The following is a 22,907-nucleotide window of genomic DNA, read 5'->3' as shown; positions in this document are numbered from 1 at the left end:
GATCCCCAGCCCCTCCCACCTGCATGCCGAAATGAGTGTGTATGAATGGGTGAATGTAAACCAGTGTATAGAGCTTTAAAACTGCAATGTGATGAATGCGTGTGACCACTGACACACACTCATATAAACGCAATAAAGACAAAGATTGTATTCTTGGTCAAGATTCAGATTAGGTTTGAGGTGTGAGGATTAGCGGTGTGGTTTTGAGTTGGGTGCCGGTCTAGCAGGGATTAGCCAGATAACGTTGTTACCCATGCGGGGGTCACGAGACAGACGGGCAGCTTGCATGTTCTGTAGTTTAGAAATAATTGATACTAATATAAATATCCGGATGGTACGAGCACAATCCCTAATGAATCAACAACAAATCACTGTAAAAGAATCCAAACAAAACAATAAAATCCAACTAAACATCTTGAAGAATTTGAGCCAATCCAGGTGCCACAATAAGATTTATCAGCAATTACTTTTGGGGTCAAGACGTGAAAGCTCAGACCCCTTAGAGACGAATGATCATGAATGTCCGTGATATATAGCGTTTACTAACGCGTGTGTGTGTCCATTCATCTCATTGCTTGTCAATGACTGTTAATGTTTCATGTCATCTTTGTTATTCCGTACCTGCACCATGTCTGAGCTGCACACACACACACACACACACACACACACACACACACACACAGAGTTATTCAGTGTGGTGAATGAAACATGACAAACTCCATAACGTCACCAAAAATTCAGAGATGATGATGATAACAAAACTGATCCCGCTTAGAAACACATCATCAATCAGAGTGTGGATGTCAATAGCAAGCACTAACAGTATGTCACCGTGGCGACGAGCATCTCCAGACAAGCTCTTAATAATGCGCCGTACTCATCTTAATTTTTGTTCTCTATTGTTAGCGAAAAGAGGTCTCAAAAGGTCGTGATTTTAAGACTTTAAGACTTTAAAACCAGCGGAAAACATTACAAAACAATATGATATAAAAATGAGTGACCAATCAAATGATTTGCAAACATCCGAAATGAGACGAAACTGTATTTACAAAAAATCTAAACTCAAGTATTTGATTTTTTTTTCCAAGCCTGGCTAAAGCCTTGGTAGAGCTCTTGATGCAATAGACATTAAATTATAATATTGCAAAATTAAAATTAAAATTATATTAAGAAACTACTAGTTCTGTTGTGGTTTTGTTTTAATGATTTTTAAAAAAAAAAAACATGAATAGTCAAATATAGATTGTTTTTCAGGCTTGGAGTGAGAAATCGTCATTATTTTCTTCTTTTTAAATAGGATTCATTAAGCTCTGAAGATGTAGGACCACAGATTCAAGATTATATTTGAACTAAACTATTGGGCATTTGTTATAACACATTGAAATATGCAAAAAAAAATATGTTCCTTATGTGAAGAAAAAAAGGAAACACATATATGTATATATATATATATATATATATATATATATATATATATATATGGTTTTTTGTTTTTTTAATAATTTTTTTTATATGTTTTTCCTCTAGGAGGTGGAAAGCTCCCTCTTCACCACGACAGACCAGTACAGAGGCCTCATCACTGCAGACACGGCACCGATCCGCTTGTCGATCTCCCGATCCATCCTTCCCTCACTTGAGAGCAAGACCCCGAGATATTTGAACTCCTCCACTTGGGGCAGAACCTCTTCCCCAACCCAGATTGGGCATTCCACCCGTTTCCGGTTGAGCACCATGGTCTCTGATTTGCAGGTGCTGATCCTCATCTCGGCCGCTTCACACTCGGCTGTGAACCGTTCCAGTGAGAGCTGGAGATCCTGATGGCCTGATGAAGCCAACAGAACCACATCATCTATAAAAAGCAGAGACTCGATCCTGCGGCCACCAAACTGGAACCCCTCCAAGCCCTGGCTGTGCCAAGAAATTCTGTCCATAAATGTAATGAACAGAATTGGTGACAAAGAGCAGCCCCTAACAGAGTCTAACTCTCACCGGAAACGGGTCCGACTTACAAACGGCAATGGGGACCAAGCTCCTACACCAATCATACAGGGACTGAGCTGCCCATACAACAGGGTTTGATACCCCATACAGCATTGCCACGGGACACAGTCGAATACCGTCTCCAGGTCCACAAAATAAATGTAGACTGGTGGAAAAGGACAGAAGTCCAATAACAAAACAACACTCGGGTTCAAATCAGGGGGGGGCCTTCCTCACAATCACGCCCTTCCAAGTTACACTGTCGTTGCCCACGGGAGCGTTGGAGTCTCCCAGTAGAATGATGGAGTCCCTGGTAGGAGCGCTCTCTAGCAGCCCCTCTGGGGACCCCATGAAGGGTGGGTAAAGTTTTGGGTGCATAGCCACAAGCAACAGTCATAACCTTACTCCCCACCTGGAGGCAGAGGGAGGCTACCCTCTTGTCTATTGGGTTGAACCCCAATGTGCAGGTGCCAAGATGGGTGGCAATCAGTATGACCACACTCCCCCGGCGCTTCTCACCAGGGGCAAGTCAACGATAAAAAAAGAGTCTAGCCCCTCTTGATAGGCGTTGTTCCAGACCCTACGCTGTATGTCGAGGTGAGTCTGACTATATCTTGTTGGAACCTCTTAGCCTTGTGCACCAGCCAGGGCTCCTTCCTGCCAGAGAGGGGACATTCCATGTCACGAGAGCCAGCTTCTGTAGCTGAGGATTGGACCGCCAAGGTTCCCCGCTCTGGCTAACGGCCCGCTCACACTGCACCAGATCCCCTCGGCGCTTCCTGTGGGTGGTGAGCCCAGGGGAAGAGGGACCCATGTCATTCCTTCGGGCTGTGCACGGCCAAGCCCCATGGGTAAAGACCCAGCCACCATGCACTTGCCGCCGAGCCCCGTCCCCAGACCTGGCTCCAAGCAGGGGCCTAAGTGACCCGCGTCTGGGCAAGGGAAAACTGGGTCCAGTGATTGTGGTCTTCTAAGCCACACTTTGTCTGGTCCTTCACCTGGGACCTTTTTGCCTTGGGTGACCCTTCCAGAGGCATAAAGCCCTCAACAACATAGCTCCCAGGGTCACTGGGACACGCAAACCTCTCCACCACTGTAAGGTGGCAGCTCACAGAGAGGTTTTTGATTCAGGTTTTTTTTATATTTGGAAACATAACAGTAAGTAGTATTAGTGGGTAATATTAAATAATAATAAAAAATTAAGCAATTCATTTCAATATCTCAATACCCTTGTCATCAATAGGCAACCAGCCAATGATAAACCAGCACTCAATGCCAAATATCTTATATCTTGGTTCTTATAAACAAACTATGCATGTTTTCACTGCTGAGTTGTGGGATCAAAGTGTTGAAATATGCAAAGCAAACTGTGGGAAAAGGAAGAAAATCACAGATATGCAGTGAGTCATGGGCTGAAGAACCTCTGGATTGGGGCTGGTGCTGCAGCCCCTTCAGGCACCTGTGGGGGGAGACACACCGGTGCAAGGATTGACTGAGCAGAGAGAAGCTCATATTTACCAGGAAATAAAGATTGTGAAGAAGTTGTTTTTTTCCCCCCGATGCAGCAGGTGACAGAATTGGCATTGACTTTGAAAGATGGACTTCTTCAACGAAAGTTACAATTACACAAACCTAGAAAAGTAACTAATTCTGTTGACTGAAAAAACAATAGGTGATGGACTAAATAGTTGGATTATGGCTTAATTCCGCTCATGTTTTGGATAATGACACATTTCAGAGCAGAGATTAAGATTAACCTGATGGGCCAGACACTGACTCCCGTAGAGCGACCAAGATTTGGCCTCAACTAAAATTGTTTCTGTATTTTGCCGGAGGAAAGCTTTTGATATAACACAAATGAAATCTACAGTTTCATTTGCTGAGTATTTGGTGAGATATTTTAGGGAGGTCAAGAAATTATTTTGGTCTCATACTTGAAGTGGAATTAAAACTGACGGCTTTACTCAAAAACAGTTATTGTCTGTCAGGGTTGAGTTCTACTTTGTCCCAAATTTAGTCAGAATGATGCTGCCGCTCGCATCGGCGCCCATTCGAGGCCCAGTCTTTGCATTTTGGGAACAATACTGTCAAGCAGTAAGTAAAACTTGCCTCGTATCTGGGCTTTCAAACGGGTCAATATTTACTTTGCCAGAATGAACCTCTATCTGGTAATTTATCACATTTTAATGTCTATTTGCTTTTTACTTTTTCTGGCAGAAGTGAGTTTGCATTGTTTCTTATGGAAAAGAAAGTCACAGTGAAGTGCACATCACTTCCTCTGCGTTTGTGTGAGTGATCTTCACAGATGTTTATATTTGACCCGCCTCCTCAGTTCAAAAGTTTAAAATTCAAGTGGGGGAGTTTCCTGCTGGAAACTCAAACACAGTCCATTTGTTCTCCGCCACAAGATTCACACTTGTTTTGTTGTATTATCACTGTTTTTTTTCCCCTGAGTTTATTTTCTACAGTTGTTTTGACGCTGTGTTCATTGGAGTATCACCTCAGGGGAAATGTCCTCACAATAATGGGCTATGGTTATGATATTTTTATTCATGACCAAAATATTCACCTTAAATAATCAATGTAGAAAACCCGAGACATACTTGTTTTTTTCCGTTACCTCTCAGTATTTGCTATAGTATTTTCTCATATAAGAATTAGAACACATATGAATTCCTGTGTACCAGGGACAGATTTGGACTCCCTTCTTCATAAATGAATGTATACACAAAAGGATTTTTGTAAATTGTTAATGGATGAAAGAACATTTAAATTTAAGATATAGAAAATGAAACAACACTGATGAGTTTATTCAATCAGTGAAAATAAAAAAAGACAATACTGTTTTTTGAAAGGTATTCATTCCTGCATATATATACATGCATGCATGCATGCATATGTGTGTGTTTGTATATATGTGTGTGTGGGTGTGTGTGTGGGTGTAAGTGATATATTTGAAACTGATGGCGGCGCTTGTGAAACCAGACTTTTACTGCCCCCTTGTGACTACAAATGTTAATGTCACGCAACGCCAAAGACTCCAACCAGTCAATTGTAACTTTATATATTTTTATACATAATCTCATGATTACAAGCTTCGTATAAACATATTCATTGTTGGTAAAACACTGGCAGGTATTTTTATAACCTTACAGTAAACACATTACCTGCAATTATGGTTTTTATGTTTTTCTGCTATGTGGTATTTTAGGTTTTATTCATTGTTCATTCATTCTTTATATCGCTTCTCCTGCAAACAGGGCTGCTGGGAGCCACACCTGGCAGAGAATCAACTCGGAAAACAACTACGGACCTTCTTGCTGCAAGGTTGGAGTACTCATCACTCCACCACCACACTACCCTAGATCAAGTTTCATTTTAACAACATTACATCAAACATATATGCAATCGCACATTTAAGATCTGCTGCTCTCAAGTTCTAATATTAAAAACACCTACTACAAATTTTATATGTTCAAATGCCAAGATAAAAGCATGACGGCAAGATGGAAATTATATTAAGATGAAAGAAATATTAATAACAAAGACATCTTAAAATAGACCACATCATCATCTACAAATTTAAGGACCACTGGTGTAAGTTCTATAAGGTAGATAAATAAATACAGAACATTATAGGAAAAATCCTTGTTGTCAGCATTACCAAAGCAACCAAAAATGCATTGAAGACTAAAATGTTCTGATGAACACTTCAATAATGTACAATTTTGAGTTTCGGTACCAGGAGGATGCAGGGTAACAACAAGAACATAAAACAACTGACCAACTAAAGGACTAAAAGACTTCATGTCAAGGATATACAACATGAATTTAACTACAAAAATTCAGTGGTGACACACAGGTAATCAAGTGAAAAAAAACAGGCCACTGATTGGAGGATTGCCAGGAAGTGCATCGTGGGGTTGGTAGAAGTTATTGATACACAAGTGACAGGAGATCACATGAAAAAAGGAGGCTACAGAGAATTCACAGACAAGAAGTATTGTGAAACAAAAGAAACTACTGAGATAAAACAGCAAAAGATAAGGATGTGAACAAAGAGAAACAAAATGACACAAGGAGCAAACGCAGGAAGTACTTGAAAAATCACAACAAAAGGTGCAAGGAATACTCAACAAGTACAGCTGGGTTTGCAGGGCGCTCTGCTAAAACACAGATAAAACACCAGCAGAAACACGCTAACAAAATAAAATATGGAACCAGAAAACACCTCAGAGTACGAATGGGATACCCTTCCAGTAACTAAGAACAAACAGAAAAACTTTGACACAATTGTACCAGAACCACCAGAAGTAAAAAAGTAGAAGAAACAAAACAAACAAAATGCAAACTCTTTCATTTGATCTCTGTTTTCCTGTCATGTGTAATCTTTCAAAAACTCCCATATCTCCATCAAGGCCTTAATCTCCTTAAGCATTTTTAACAAGCTACAAATAAAAAAGTGACATTCTCAAATACCATCTGATACTGTAAAAAACATTTTTACCTTGTTGATGGTTCTTCTTAAATAAACAGAACATTTTTAAGATTTCCTAGTATTATCTCTTACATTGCAGAGCCTTATAATAAACCACCTGTAGCCTGCTTCAGCTATATAACCTTTGGCCGAATGAGGACAGTACAGACAAACACACTGCATTACAAATTAGTTTGAGCATCTTATATACAACATTGTCAATTCAAGTAAGCGTCATAAGGCATCTGACCATACATATTTAGAGGAATTTCATAAGACTTACAAATAAGTGACAGAAAAATCCAATAAAAGCCAAGAAATTGTTCAACTGAGTTTTAAAGTTGTAAAAATGTTTAAATCTGCTTAGTTGCCCAGATAAAATAATTTATGTTGTCGTTATTTCACTAGAGAACCCGTATCAAATTTTAAGACTAAAAATTAAATCTCATTAATCTCCCAGCTGGTTTTTCTCATTAAATGATCCAGGGATACAATTTGGTTAAGGGTTATAAAATAAAACGTGACTTCAGTGCATGGCTTTTAAAAGTGTTTGTCTGTTTTTAATCACAGAAAGTTAGGCGGCATGTTAAATCAAATTCATAGGAAATAGGAAGTCAGTGAACATACCAAATAACTTACAAAATAAAATTACAAAACTGAACCAGGCCATCAATAAAATAGTAATTACTTAATTTATATTAAAACATATTAATACATGTGTCTTTGTTATATTACTCTGTGGGCTTAATAATGTAATGTAACACAAATCTCCACTTACATCATGTGGTGATATAAATAAATGCTTCTTCGTATCAAGGAAATAAAATAAACTGTAAGGCTTAAAAAGACAAAATGTATAAAATGTGTTGTAAAGACAATGGAACATATACAGTATGTATGTGTGTGATAATTTGTGTGTTGGTGTGTACCTACGTGTGTGTGCTTGCATGTGCTTGTGCGTTCAGCATTCTTTATCAATAACGTTGTTGTTGATCTCCATCCTGCCCACCAATTCAGTCACAAGCTGCTGCAGAGTTTGAGAGCGCATGCGCCCAACCTCCAGGACACCCTCGTGGTTCACACTGTCTGTGTCGTCATAGCTCTTCACAACCTGGCAAACACACACACACACACACACGGTCAGTCAAGTACTTAAACTGGTAAAAACAGGCACATGGTCATTATTCAGGATTTATGTATTGTTAAGATTTATACGATCATTTTATTTGCTCAATTTTCATCTACTTTTGTTTAACCTCTATGTTAACCTTATTTCTTATGTTTTTAATTGTTTCTGAGCTTCTGTCATTTATATTGGGACTCATCCGGTTAATAAATGAGAGCACAGAATAGATCGGCAGCTGACATATTCAATATGTGATCAAATTTGGAGAGTAACTGCAGGAGGAAGTGTATCCATGCAAGTTAGCAAAAATTTAGCCGGGCACGCCAATAGAGGAGAGAAAATTAACCAAAAAAAAAAAAAAAAAACATATATTAAGTAGTCTATTGCTGTGAGCCATATTTGAATAAGGGATTTCTCATAGTTTCATCATGGAAGACAGAGTGCGATAACAGCCATCAGATGATTTAACTAAACATATTATCATTTTTAATCGCAAAACGTCTGACGTGTTCCAACAAAACGAAAGCCAGGAAACCGTTTATGGGAGATAATTCATCAAAACTCAATGAGGATCACTTGTCCAGCAGCAGGCAGTGCCTTTGAAAAATCAATAAACAAGGCTGCACACTGTTTTCCTGCTGGCCAGAGCAGAAAGCACATCAGCATATCTTGCCACACTAAACCCTGACCAATAAGAACATAAATCAGCATTTACAGATAGGAAACTGTTTATAAAAGTCGGAACGTCATGAATACCTTTGAATCTCTGTCTTAGACTAGAAAGGGACAAGAGCTAATTCACAGACATTTAAACTGAACCTGGAAAGAGTGTTTAAACAGAAATAAGTGTAAAAGGCTTCAGTAATAAAGGTGACAGTGAGCTTGAAAGGTATGGGTCTGACTGGTACGCATGTGAAGACCTTTTTATACACATAGAGTGGCAGAGGCAGCATAACTGTTTTACCGTTTTAAAGCGGGAAAGGTGGAGGTAAGTCCACCCATCCAATAAATTGGTTTAAGTCAAGGATGGTGGTGAAATGAAAGTTGTATGGCTGTTAGATTTGCAATCCCATAAACGTTGTGACCTCGGCACACTCTATGATGACCTCCTGTGCCCAGTTCCATAAAGTTCCCAGAGTTTAAAAGCTAAGTTTATGCTCCAAACTAAGTATTTTGTTGCGTAACACGCCTTGTCTGAACATTTTGGCATTTCTGTAACTATAGTAACACACTGTTTACAAGCGTCTATGTATTTGATATGCATAAATACCATTAAAAGCATGACCTAGCTGAAACACAGCAGGGTCCATGTCCAAATTTGTTACACTGTATATTTAACACATTTCTTTGCTGCTGTTGTCACATGGCTGTGAAATAAATTGGTTCATAGATTTAGATTAATGATTTGTTGATTGCAATTCATTCATTCAAAAAACCTTTTTACTTAATACTTATTTTTTCCAGTGTATGTCATTGTAACTCAGAAATTTATTATCTCTACTGCTTGTCCTGAGCTCAAGGTCATGGGGGGCTGGAGAATATCCCAGCTGTCATTGGCCGGGAGACGGGGATCACCCTGGACCTGTCGCCAAGGTCACATATAGGGAGAAATAAAACCATTCACACTCTAATTCATCCAATTTACGGCCTCCAATTAACCTCCTGCATGGTTTGCATTGTTTGGATTTTTGGACTGTGGGAAGAAACTGGCAAACCCGGAGAAAATCCACTCAAAAAGACACTCGAAACACACAAGAAGACTCCCTGTCGGAAATGATCCGGGGCCTCTCCTTGCTTTGAGCCAGTAGCGCCAATCACTGCGCCACCCATTTTAACATTCTGTGACTATCAACTTGATTCACGTCACTTGACCTCATTTGATTTTCATGGCGTATAAATCCATCAACTTCCCTTATTTATATCTAGTTGAAATTAAACTAAGCCTAAATGAAGAGCAAAATGATGGATTTCAGCCTTCCTTCGATGGAAATTAACATTTGTACGGATTTGATTTATGGATTGAGACATATGATTCTCTGTGTCCAACCTGACAAGACCATTTCCCTGCCCAAATGTTGTTCTGTGATTACCTTGTTGGTGATCAGCGAGAGGCCAAAGACCCTCAGACCGCAATGAGTCGCCACAACGACCTCAGGAGCAGTACTCATACCTGCACACATGCAACATGCGTAGGTTAAAAAGAGTACCAATGCTGGTTATATCATACTACAATTACTGTTTTTTTTACTACGGCAATTTAATTTGATTAAATCTGTGTACTTTAATGGCAAATGCAAGAAGGACATCTGTCACTTCTGCTGAGATTATGAGAAAATAGTGTTTTGTGGTAGCTCCAGTGAAGGGTGAAGAGAAGCAGATGAACAAAAAATAGCATTGATTAAAATTTATTGCGATTGCTGTCATAGTTCATATATGTATACATATATGTATGGGGGGGGGCATTAAGGGGCAGTACCAAAACACAGGGTCTGTCATGCAATTTCATGTCTTCATGCTGTTTATGACCTACCGACAGCGTCTATGCCCAGTCGATGCATCAGCTGGGCCTCTGCGATTGTTTCAAAGTTTGGCCCTCCCACCATTGCGTACACTCCTTCCTGCATGAGATTGGCCACACCCAGCTGCTTTGCAATGTCCATTGCAAGTGAGCGCAGACCTTTGTCATAGGACCTGGACATGGCTGGAAAACGAGGTCCAAACCTATGGGCAATTGTTATAAAAAGAAAACCCAGTCAACGATTGAGACTTGATCGTAAATAGAGGCAACTAAACCAGATTGATGAGACAACAGAATAAACAAAGGCTCCATTACTTATCGTCGTTCGTGCCGCATAACGGGTTCAGACCGGCCAACCCAGGGAAGTTCACATGGTCCTTGATGAGCATGATGTCACCAGGTTTCAGACCATCAGCCAATGAGCCGGCCGCATTGGTCACGATAAGTGTGTCCACCCCAAGCAGTTTGAAGACTCGGATTGGAAACGTTGTCTAATGGACAGAAAACACATGTTTCTTAGATGTGAGCAGCTTCAGGCAAAGCTGCCGCACAACAAGATGTTTAAGTTTTGGGTTATTTTGGTAAGAAATTGCCCATATGTGACAGAATGAATGTCTGTCTCCAAATGTGGCCCTGCGGTTGACCAATTCTGAGTGTACCCCTCCTCTCACCTGGCGGGAGTGGGGATAGGCTTCAGCCATCCCCTGCGACCTTAAGCAGAAAATAACGTATGTTTTTTTTATTTTCAGGCAAAGCTTCAACGTGAACATGTCAGGCTGAGGAACAGGATGTATTCTGAGGGATTTATTTCATATAAGAGATTTAAATCTTGTGCTGTGGTAAAGGTTTAAGCTCAGATATCAAAAAAGAAAATATTTATCTAATGTTTAACTTAAACGGAAAGTCTTGGATTTAGACCTGATTTTGTGGAACTACAGTTTATTATAGTCCGGTGTATAATAAACAAAAATGCAAACTGGTGTGTTCTTTTAGGAAGCGTAAATATCTGTCCTCACATTGTATTTGCTCCAGCTTGATCTTCTTTTCCTTTTGCTACACTAACACTAATCCTTTTAAGTTGCTCCATCTAATTAAGTTTTTATCTCAATATTCTTATTAGTTTCATCACCAGATTGCTAGATATCATGGGATGGGGTTTAGTTTTTCCACAAATAACATTAAACGACATTAGTATTTTGAGTTTGGCTGGATTTGGCAAAAATAAACAGTTTACCTGCAAGAAGCTAACCTTTTTGTTCATCTCCTATTTCTACCTTCGTAATTAGATACCTCAGGTGAAACAGTAATTTACCCTGATGAGATCTTACAAGCATTTTAGATCTTGAATAAGTCGCTGCTATCGCTGCAAATTTTATCATGTTAGTTTTCTACTTAGTGAAGTGACAGCTATCATCAATGAGCTAAGAAGCCATTGCAAAATCATATAATCAAAACAATTCAATATAAAATGTGTTGTTGGTTCAAAAATTTGTAGAGCATAAATATAAGTCTGTGACAGCTGTGTCTCCAGTTATATATCAATTAACTTGAGGTAATACATAGAAAATACAAGGATCTTTTTTTTAACAAGTATTTGTATTTTCATCTATTATCTATTATCTTCATCCCAATCCAAGTAGATATTATCTGCTGCATTGCGGAACACAGTTTTGGTCAAAAAGTTCAAATATCAGTGATACATATGTGAGTCGCACACATTGCCCTGAAACACCAAATGGAGCGAAGGAAGTATTCCCCGAGATTTGCTGCCCCGAGGACCTCGACGATAATACGACTGTATTAGCTGTGTATGAATGAAGAACATAATTGTAGTTTGTGGAGGGATTTTTGAGCTGTTAGTGGAAGTAGGTCATGGTTAAATATTCTCCAACACTAGATTTTTAGACCAATGAACATCTGTCTCTGGCATGGTCTGACACTTGCGTGCGTGCGTGCGTGCGTGCGTGCGTGCGTGCGTGCGTGCGTGCGTGCGTGCGTGCGTGCGTGCGTGCGTGCGATGCGTGCGTGCGATGCGTGCGTGCGATGCGTGCGATGCGTGCGTGCGATGCGTTGCGTGCGATGCGTTGCGTGCGATGCGTTGCGTGTGTGTGTGTATGTCAGAACTTTGAAGGTTTTAAGACATGCATTGGGTTCAGTCACATGAAGCAGCTGAGTAGACTATACAATGCTGCGATTGTTTTCTTCTATGCTAAACATGCAAACACGCTCAGAGGATAAATAACTGAAATAGTTTAGTGTTGTGAATGTGCTCAGTCATATTTGTCCTGCGAGGACAACCAAGGCCATTTTCATGGACTCGTGTTATTTTAAAGTGAACTTCAAAATTCAATTCGAACAATGTGCCTGAGATGAGAATTTCACTTTCGAAACATCCCTGAGGTTGATGGTAACAAAAATTACTGTGATATGTCTGCTTGGGTGTCATCCTAGTTACGTTTATAATTGTGCCTAATCTTGAGATTTCATGCTATTCTACAATTAAAAATGGAAGGCAGAGAAAATAAAAGCAAAGTTGTTAACACATAGAGACCTAAAAGTATTTCAGTTACAACTTCACTAATATTGCACAGAATCCTGCATTTTTTTGTTTTTTATCCTATCAGAGATTATTATCCTCATAAACACTGGATACATTTCATGATCCTGCCTCCCTCATTTAGGATTATTGATTGGAAATCCCCCACCTTACTGACAAGGAAGCAGATTTCTCCGTGTATGTGTGTTTGTGTGTGTGTAAACATGCCTTGAGAAGTGAATGTCCTTCATACATGTGGAAGCGACCCTGCATGCACACACACGTCTTCCCCTTCAGCTCCCCGAAAAACAGCCGTCCTGCGTGACCTTGAACTGACACACAAAGAGAGATTGACATGCTAAATAGTTTCTAGGATATCATACACATATCTTTTGGTTTTCAATTTTTTTTTCCACCCAAATCTTCTTGAGTAATTAACAGAAAAACAGTAACAGCCACAGCAGGTAGAAATGACTTCAGACTAAAAGGGAGTAAAAGAATAACCTTAAAATAAGGAAATGATAAAAAAAGGAAAATGTTTATGACATACTGTATACTAAAATAAAGCAATAAGGCACTTTGTATATTAAATAAAATATTTGATTTAAAATTACATTGGAATAATCTAAAATTAGAAAAAAAATGTTTAATAAGAGCCTAAAAAACAATTATAATTAAAAAGAGTTTAATTTCAACATTTCATTATTGTTAAGGGATATTTGTGTGCAGACATGAATTTGAGTGACATTGTAAATCTGCAATAAAATGGTACTCCAGAAGCCCTTTAATGCAGTAATATCAATATAAAAGTGAGAGTGTGGAGTACCAGTGCTCTGAGGAAAGCCTGGGATGTCGGAGTAAGCAAATGAGTCCTGACACTTGAGGGTGTCGGCGAGCATTCCCAATCCCGACCCACAGATGATCGCCACCTGGGGGCGGTGCTTGGTCTGAGACTTCAGCCAATTAGCTGTCTTCTGATACTCATCATGACTGTTGGAAACAAAGAATGAGTGTGAGCCATCATTTCACATCAGTGTAAAAATCCAGCTCTTATTATATTAGGACTTTCTATAATGAGATTTTTTTTTGGTTTGAAAATAAAGCATTTGTTATGTAAAATGGAATATTGTATATGGTACATACAACATTTTATTTACATATGTGAGATTATATAAAACATGTTATAGTATCCTAGATATGGATGTGGTTTTCATTTTTGGCCAGAAATGGTTACTGCTCAAGCCACCTGTGCTCAGCACTTGGTTCACTTCGGCTGTTGGTCTTATTTAATTTCAATAAGACAAAACAAATAACTTGTGTATTTACCACTTATTAGACCACGTTTTTGTGCTGATTTCCCACCACCTGTGATATTGTATAAATCATTTGCCTTTAGCTGTATTTATGTGATAACCCTTCTCAAGAGCAAAGTAATGCACTGTGATAGCTTGTGCAATGGATAACTTTCCACAGAGAGTAACTGAGGGAAGTAATGTATAATCGCTGGAGAGAGTGACAAGTTGTTGGTGATCAGTTACTTTTTGAGTAATGACCTAATCCCTGGCATCTGCTCCCATCAGAGCTTTAACCTGAGGCCTTATCACATGTATGAAGTAGGAGATGGTGTTTCCACTTTCCAAGTGAGTGGACGAACAGTAAAGTACTTTCTACTTGTTTGAGGAAAAACTCCTTCAACATGCAGTAGCTCCTCACACTTTGCCTGCTATTCGGCATGCCTTTTGAAGTGAATCAGGAATTACCTGCAGGATATGCACAACCTTCTCCTTTCACTTACACTCAGCTGAAATCAATTTGATGCAGATGATTGTGTTAAACTGTTTACTTTTTTTACCACCCATCATCCTATCAGATCACCTGATCACCTTGTGCTGCAAGGCCCTGTGACCAAGGTAAAATTGTAATATGCTGACAGAAAAATATCTTGCATTTTATCTCAACTTGGTAAGTTGTCCAGAGCCCTGCAACTCTCGCTGAGTGGTTGACAAGTGCCAAAAAAAATCTCAAGTTTTGTTCAGCTAGTCACAACCAACAGATACAGATGACGACTGGCCTTAAGCTATGTAATGACAGCTGACAACATTAAAACTCTTAGGCAAAAGATAATCATTCTGAGACAAAGCTGTTAAAGTCAACACAGCAGATTTCTCTTACCTGATCTGTTCTTTGCTGTGCATGATGGCCGATGTCGACAACAGAAAGTTAACAAAAAGTCAGAGCTTGTGTTTAAGCAAGTAGAAGCGTAATGTTTTGACTGAGAAGTCACAGTGTTGTGAGCTGATGCTGATCGGCCTAGATATTCACTGGTCACATGCCTGTGATTGGTCAACAACTTGTCCATTCATCAACGGCAGCCAATGGGGCCACAGTGTTGGAGAAATATGAGGGTGTGTGAGTTCATTATTATTGCTACTGGATTGTGGGAGATTGTGTGTGCTTAGATGTGTGTGTTTGGAATCTTCAGAGTTAATTAATATTGAAGTAAAATCCCGTGCTGTCAGTGGGAGCATGTTGCACCACGCACCAACAGACACACACACACACACACACCTGAACCAACAGTCCATTTTTACATGCATTCTTTTGCAGTATCAGAAACATTGATTTACCTCCACGCATTTTCAATAGTTGCTCCTGTAGAGTACACCTGTCTGCAAACTCAGGGTTTTTCTCTCACTCCATCTTGTGCTCTCATTGGCCATCATTGATGCGGCTGGTAGCTGTCCAGCTCCAGGTATCAAACATCCTCGACCTGCAGCTTGATCCACTGAACGGCTGACACACAGCACTTGAGATTTGTGATCATCGGACAAGCATCCGCGGTCTCTTGATCGTGCTTTTTCTCATGGAACTAGTTAAGTCTTCTTTTCTGTAAATCCAAGGTGAGAATTGTCTGTCATTAAAGGAAGTGCTAAAGGTGATGTGGACTAAAATTTAGACAAGATTTATAAAAAAGAGTACATTTTCAAAACTTCATAGTGCATTAACTGCTTTAATAACTTTAATAGGAACACAAAATAAAAGATTATGAGCTCTTCAATGACTTGCACATTTTCATTCAGTTTTGACCCAGTGATTCTTTCATACTGTACCATTGAGATTATGCACTGTAAATGTGAACTGAGCTCACCCTGTCACCCAGGATTCAGCCAATCACGGAGGCGATTTAACAAGCAGCAGTTCGTCAGTCAGTTCTGTTAATTCAACATCAAGTCTCATGACCGCTAACACATTGCACATGTTTCTCTGCCGCAACTATAATCAGCTGCTGATAATGAGGCTCATGTGATCTTAATGGATGACTTCGGATCCACCAAATTTATCAGACTAAAGGAGGCGAAGATCCGAAGGGCATGCGTCACATTGCTGAGACACAAAGCTGGATGAAAACTAAATGACCACCACAGTGTTCTGTCAGGCCCGAATTAGGACAGTGTCATGTTGTACATGTTTTAACTGCATACCCATTCTGATGCTTTTCCCAACGTAATGAAAACCCAGTAGTGTCACGTGGAATGAGATACTCCAGTTTCCTGGGCCATACTCGAATGAATAGTTTTGTTGGATAAGATCTGAAAATACTGTTATTGTTATGTTACCAACCAAGTTGCTGAATTCCTACTGCTGTATGATGACATTTTAAGCTAATTCAAGTTATTACATTAAACTTTTTACTTTACATGCCTAGGAACTGCAGACTTAAACATATTATATAGTATTATATTGTTATATATCACATTCATATCAGCAGAAACAACTCAATCTTTATACCGGAAAAGGTAAAATATCACATCAAAAAACAAAAAAAAAAAAAAAAAAACATGCCACAGTGAGCTGTATGTTACGGTGAAATTATACTTACTGGACATCTCAACATCTCAACCTTTAGGGGGTATAACATCTCCATTACATTTGCAAAGGTTAATTATAAGAATATATATACCCATGCATTGTTGTTATTATTATTATCATTATCATGATTATTGTTATTAAAAATCTAATAAATCCCTTTTTTTAAAGAATGAATTGATATACAAAGGCACTGTCATGTTCTTTAATTCTTATTAGCACAAGCGATTGTCCAGCTCACTGAACCATATATGGACATTTTGAATTCTGTCTGAAAATGAAACAGTCTAAGACCTTAGTCACTGATTTGTTTTGTCTGACACGTGTCAGTGTATATACGTATGTGTGTGTGTGTGTGTGTGTGTGTGTGTGTGTGTGTGTCTGCGCACGTGTATAAGTTTAAGTATGTTTAACAGGAGCCATATGGGAGTCTGTTAGCTGGTTAATGACTAGACCACAGCTGGTGGTTAGAGATGGAGACTGACCGACTGTTGTTTGGTATTTACAGAATATTTAAGTGAAAACTATAATAATCTGGATTAATCCTAAATGATTGTGTTATCTTATTACAATATATAATGCTTGACTGCAAACTTTAACTTGCAATCATGAAAAAAGCAACAGCGACTGCTCGTGATAAAACTTGTACTTTCAACCCCATGAAATATTTAGTTCAATGAATAGATGTTTACAGCTTTAGACATCACAAAAAAAGTCAAATTTTCACCTGGAACTTTCAACACACACTTGAACATCCTCATAAAAATACAACACTTAAATAAAAGTTGAGAATACTGGACTTTAGTTGATGCAATGTTAAACCTTTTAAACTGAATGTAACTTTCTTTTACACTTCCGACCTCAGATGCAGTTGTGGAAGATGACATTTTTCCAAAGGGAAAATGCTTATTTTTGTACATTCATCCAAAGTGGCCATTAGATAAAGAGTGTTTATGCGCATGATTGTGTATGTGTGTGTGTGTGTGTGCGTCCATGCGCTTTCTGTGAGTAAATAATGTGAGTAAATAAATGTGTATTTTATTCATCATTGTATATGTTTAGTCAATTCATGCACTGACGCGTTACTTTATTCCCCGCATTTCTAAGCTCCTGCTGATGACTTGAGTTGGAAGTGAAATTTACTGAATATCTAATGTCAATAAATATTTAAAGCCAAGTACACAAACACAACTTTTCAAGTTTAAAAACATACATCTCAGTTACACTCCAGACCTTACTTCTCGAACTTAAGAATAAGAATATAACTTTACTTATGCCGAAGGAAATTGTTGTGCCAGAATTACAAGAAAAACATAACAATAACAAATGATAGTAGAAAATTGTATAAACAGTAAAGAAAAAAAAAGCTTGGTGACTTTGTAGTACCTTGAGATTTTCTCCCATGTTTATTGAAATCACGTGTGTTCCCAGTTGAATCTGATGTGATCATCCTTACCGCTGTCCTAAAGTAATTAAGGACTCCTGAAAAGTATAACAAACACTGTCTCATCATATGGGACATACCATTCTGGTCGCTCTGGTGTGGAGTCGACTAACAGAAATTGTTTTGAAATTAATTAAAAAATTGTTGAACTGTCCTGTGTTGTGAAATCTATATACTGCCTCCTATGGGGTTTTAATTCTCAGCTGGTTGCTTGGTATTACTGCGTCCCTCCACTTTAGTCGGATGGTTAAAAAATGTGACCAAGTCTATAAGAATGTCCTTTGAAATTGGTGGGATTCGGTGAGCTGTTGAATGTAGGAGCTTTCTGTCCTGTTTCATACTAACAATTATCAGTAGTATCAAATGTTTACATTGGAGTGCATTGGTTGATGTACATTAAATACATTTGTTCTTGTGAATGCCTTCCTTAAAATCACATTTTGGGTTTATCTGACAAATGAATTATTCATTATGGAAGAAAATATCCAGCTCACTATTTTCTCACCTTTGAAAATATCAGGTGATCTTCAGAAATATAACAAAACTTAAAAATGATCATCAGAATAATCTAGAGCTTCAAATGACAATGGCAATGTCACAAAAAACATTGCTTTAAAATTCCTTGCAGAGTTGGACATGTTTAAAAACACAGTGAGTGTGTAAAATCCTGGATACGTCAGAGAATATTTCAGATTCTCTGCAAACTGAATCAGATTGTGCCGTGAATGTTTGGCCTTCACAGACCCAAGGAGGAAGAGTTGTGTCATAATACAAAATACTGTTTCCTGTGTAAATGTGACATTTGCATGAAATCGAGAGGACAACGAGGTTGACAACTGAAACATCAGGGTTTTGAGGTCACGACAAATTGAAAAAAAAAAATAACATCCTAATGTTTAAGCGATCATTGTCGAATTCCGGTCAGTTCCAGGGTGAAATGCTAAGCTTTGATAAAGACACTGTGTGCGGCACTTGATGTTCAAGTGTCTCCCTGTCATATCCTCAGTATGATTTTAAGAAATTTAATGTAAGTAAGAAAAGAATGATATAGCTACCGAAAGAATGTTACCATGTGCTTGGATCCCTGGAGAAATCCCAGGACAGTCACTGAAACAATTTGCAGTATTTAAGAAATAAGGCACATGTGACCTGACCTCACATGCAGGACTTAGACAAACAGCTGTTGTCAGACTGAGCCACGAAAATGTTCTGCAACCAAAGCCTTTCCTCACAAATCTAATCTACACAAAGATAAAGTACTTTCTTGCACTTTAATCTAAATTAATATCTTTGAACTGTCTACTTCTTAATAGAATGGAAGACAAATGCATGAAATTCAATATGAAAAGTTACACATGAACATGTACAACAAAGGTAGGTAGATAGATGTGTAAGAAAGTGAGCAGGGAGATAAACAGGTAGATATGTAGTTAATTAAGCAGTAGTTTTTATCAAGTATAGTGAATGGATGTATAGGTAGTAGGGAGGTTGGTGGGGAAGTATATAGGTGTGTTTGGAGGCACATAGCCTACCTGAGGTAGGTGGTATGTGAATAAGTAGGTGTATAAACAAAGACTACACACAACTGTATATTACGTATCTATCTATCTATCAATCTGTGCGCACACACACACACACACACACACACACACACACACACACACACACACACACACACACACACACACACACACACACACACACACACACACACACACACACACACACACACACACACACATATCAACGGTATAACTGCACTGGAACAAAGGACCAGGCGTTTTGGGCAAAAAAGATAACCTTAAAAAAAATGAAGCTGCTTTTACAATGAAGTAGAATATAAATTTAACAACATAAATAAGGGATCAAATTTTAGTTAGTTTCAATTATTTTTGAACAAGACCCTCAGCAATATTGTTTAATTTAATTTCAAATTCGATAGAGCCTCACTCTTCCTCGTTTAAAATAACACATCTCTCCCCTGACTACTGCTTACATTTGAATTCAAACCCAAGTTACATCAAGTTATGGCCTCAGCTTACAGCCACAAACCGAAATATCAGCCCGCCTCGGGCTTATTTCATCACGCTTGCAGACAAGCATCAGCTGAAAAACAAAACTCACAAACCACACAACTTCAGGTATCCTATAAGTACACATGCATCCCACACAGGTGTTAATAAATGGGCTTTTTTTGCTGCCATTTTATAAATACATCCGTTATTACCCAAAAATCCAATATGTCACAAAAATAATTTCTTTCTTGAAGCAATACTTTGTTTCATTTCACTGCTCCCTACAGAAAGCAATTTGTTGCATTGCTCAGCACAGTATTGTGCGCCATTGCAAAGGTGTCACACAATTTTAAGATCACAATGTAAGAATGAACCGGCTAAAGGCACTGGATCAGCGCAAGTCCTTAATCTTAGAATGTTCTGTCAACCCAAAAATAAATAAAATGATAAATTTAGGTTATGCCTTTTAATTTCCAAAGCATGTTTCTTCCCTTGGGGAGAGTGCAGAGAGGTTTACTCGCATAAAATAGTGACAGCTCAATATCAAAATTAAGCAACCGGTACTTTAAATAAGCAGAATCAAGAATTCTAAGGCCACTTTCAAATGTAAGATTTGAATAAGTGAACTTAGAGCAAGCATATCAATCTATATCAAAAATTAAAAAAAACACAAAACAAAAACTGAGGAAGTAAGGTGAAAGGCATAAATAAGGTGAAAGACATAAATACATATAGAGCCAAATGTATATAAATATTATATGAGAAATATGAGAAATGCAAATTTTGGCAAAAAAAAAAAAAAAAAATTGGACTGAACCAAATGTAGTGAGAACGAGTTAATGGGAAGACAAAAGGTAACCTTCAGTGTTTCAAAAGAAAACAAATGAGTTAAAGCAGTGTTAATGGGTTCTTTACAAACAACAAGTCCAAGGTTTTCAGCCAACAGAGCCAACAAATGAGCTTTTCCATTAACTTAACTCTGCAGCTCACACTCCTCCATTTTCCAATCAATCAATCTGATTCACGTACTGCTTTTATGGCCCAATATTTTTATTTGACATTATGTGCCTTGTGAGTGAAGTCTCGAGTGACTGAGGTTTAAGTCAGAGTTGAGCTCGAAGTTGTGTGATTCAATTCAATTTGAATTAATCAAGTCTGTCACTCACACCTCTGTAAAAATGATTTAAAAAATGTATCTGAAATGCACTTTAACAACATAAACATATTTAACGCTATTTTTGAATTTTTCATTTTGGGATCATTTAAGCCGGCACTAAATAAAAGGCTCTCATAATATCAACTGAATCTACAAGGACGACAAAAAAAAAAAAAAAATGCATTCCGAAGCAGACCATGGACATATTTTCAGATCCCAACACAGTAATATTGTACTATATATAGTATTACATGGAGCATATTATATGACAGATGTGATTATCTGGGCTGCATAAAAAGCTAAAAATGTTAGATCTGCAGATTAAACTATAAACCTCTCCAACAAGGTGAACCAGTTTACAAACACAGACAGACCTGAGAAGACAGTGGAGTTTGTCTTCCTCTAGTGGCCATTGCCTGTTTCTCTTATTTTTATTGTGGAGTACTTTGGCATCTGAAACACACTGGTTGTGAACAGCAGATAAATCTCTTTCCGGTGTAAAAGCCAGATCATGTAAATGTGCAAAGGAAAACAGACTTTCCTGACACCTAAGTTGACATATCTATGGCCCAATGTCTCTTTTACTTATAGAATATTTGTGTGTCCGAGTCAGAAGTCCTCAATGATTCAAAACCAGTGTGTGTGTATGGAGTGTTTGTTGCAGGTTATTGGTGATTGTGTGTGTGTTGCATCATTCTGGCGTTCTGTGCTGGTCCCATTGGCATCCTCTCTATCTTTTGCCCTCTCTCAAATGTGCGTGCACTCTCACGCACACATGCAACCACACAAACACTTCATTTAGAAGTTTAACATCAATAATTCAGCAAACATAGATCCTACAACAAATGAAGCAGGAAAAAAAGGGAAATTAGTTGAGATTTGTGTTGTTCATCAACTTAGCGACTCAAAACAAAAGTGTCTTCAAGGGTCAGCAACTGTGTGCTAACCAAGTTTAAGTTGGAAAACAAAGACCATTAATGAATACAATGAAAAAATACCACAGCTCTGTTTTGGCAATGCAGTTATAACCTATTGAATTTTATATCATGGCTTCAATTTGCTGAAACTATAAAATGGTGGGAATTTTGTTTCTACTGATATTCACATTCACAAAAACAATGTTTGTGAGTGTGTGTATATATATACACACACATATATAGGCAGATATAAAATACTATGTCCAAATAAATGTCAACAAATAATATCTCTGACTGCAGAAAGTAGAGTTTAAACAAAGTTTGGAATACAGGTGTCAAACTCAAATACACAGTGGGCAATAATTTAAGAATCAGTGCAGGTCAAGTGGTTCATTGTTTAATGAAAAACATTTTTGTGCACATATTGACCCTGAAACTAACAAAGCTTTTAAAATATTGCCTATTAAAACAAGATTAAACATTAAATAAATTATAAATCAGTTGCAGCATTTTTTTGTGGCTCTATCTGCAGCATTTCCGGGGTAATTTCTCATAAAAGTATTTTTCCCACAGCCAAAAAAAGAATTTCTTTTGAAGAAAACTCCAACATGCTTTGTGGTGGCAAGAAAAAGGTACAAGCAGGAAACATATTACAACTCAGCTTTCTGCTCTCTGATGTTCTCTAGTCTAAGCCAGAAATTTGAGCCCTGGAATTGACAAAGCTTATAGGTTCTTGCCTGTTAACATTAAATCCAAGAAAATGTTTGCCGCTCCAGATCCTGAGAAAATTCCAGAGTAATTCGTCGCGTATTTTCACCCGGATCCTGCCCACCACTCTTGCGAGCGCACATCGCAGGCGCTCCATCTGCTG

General features: G+C 38.3%; 1 protein-coding gene across 2 annotated transcripts; it reads right to left on the bottom strand.

Annotated features, from left to right (window-relative positions):
- Positions 1–5,045: 5,045 nt before the first annotated feature.
- On the bottom strand, positions 5,046–15,413 carry pnp4a (purine nucleoside phosphorylase 4a). 2 transcript variants are annotated; one of them, XM_086150023.1, is made up of 7 exons: positions 15,265–15,413; positions 13,464–13,627; positions 12,866–12,969; positions 10,417–10,592; positions 10,114–10,304; positions 9,674–9,753; positions 5,046–7,568 (listed from the first exon to the last, which is right to left on the bottom strand). In XM_086150023.1, the coding sequence occupies exons 2-7, from the start codon at positions 13,534–13,536 to the stop codon at positions 7,419–7,421; spliced, it is 774 nt and encodes a 257-aa protein (XP_086006149.1). In that variant the 5' UTR covers positions 13,537–13,627; positions 15,265–15,413; the 3' UTR covers positions 5,046–7,418. The 2 variants fall into 2 exon arrangements, with proteins under 2 accessions (XP_086006149.1, XP_086006148.1); XM_086150022.1 differs by lacking the exon at positions 15,265–15,413 and adding an exon at positions 14,810–14,911.
- Between the last annotated feature and the right edge of the window lie 7,494 nt (positions 15,414–22,907).

The sequence above is a fragment of the Fistularia commersonii genome, chromosome 7 (assembly GCF_037954325.1).
Source record: "Fistularia commersonii isolate RoL2024-O1a breed Wild chromosome 7, RoL_Fcom_v1.0, whole genome shotgun sequence".
NCBI lineage: Eukaryota > Metazoa > Chordata > Actinopteri > Syngnathiformes > Fistulariidae > Fistularia > Fistularia commersonii.
The sequence above is the reverse complement of the archived record's forward strand: the minus strand, read 5'-3'. Positions and strand labels throughout refer to the sequence as shown.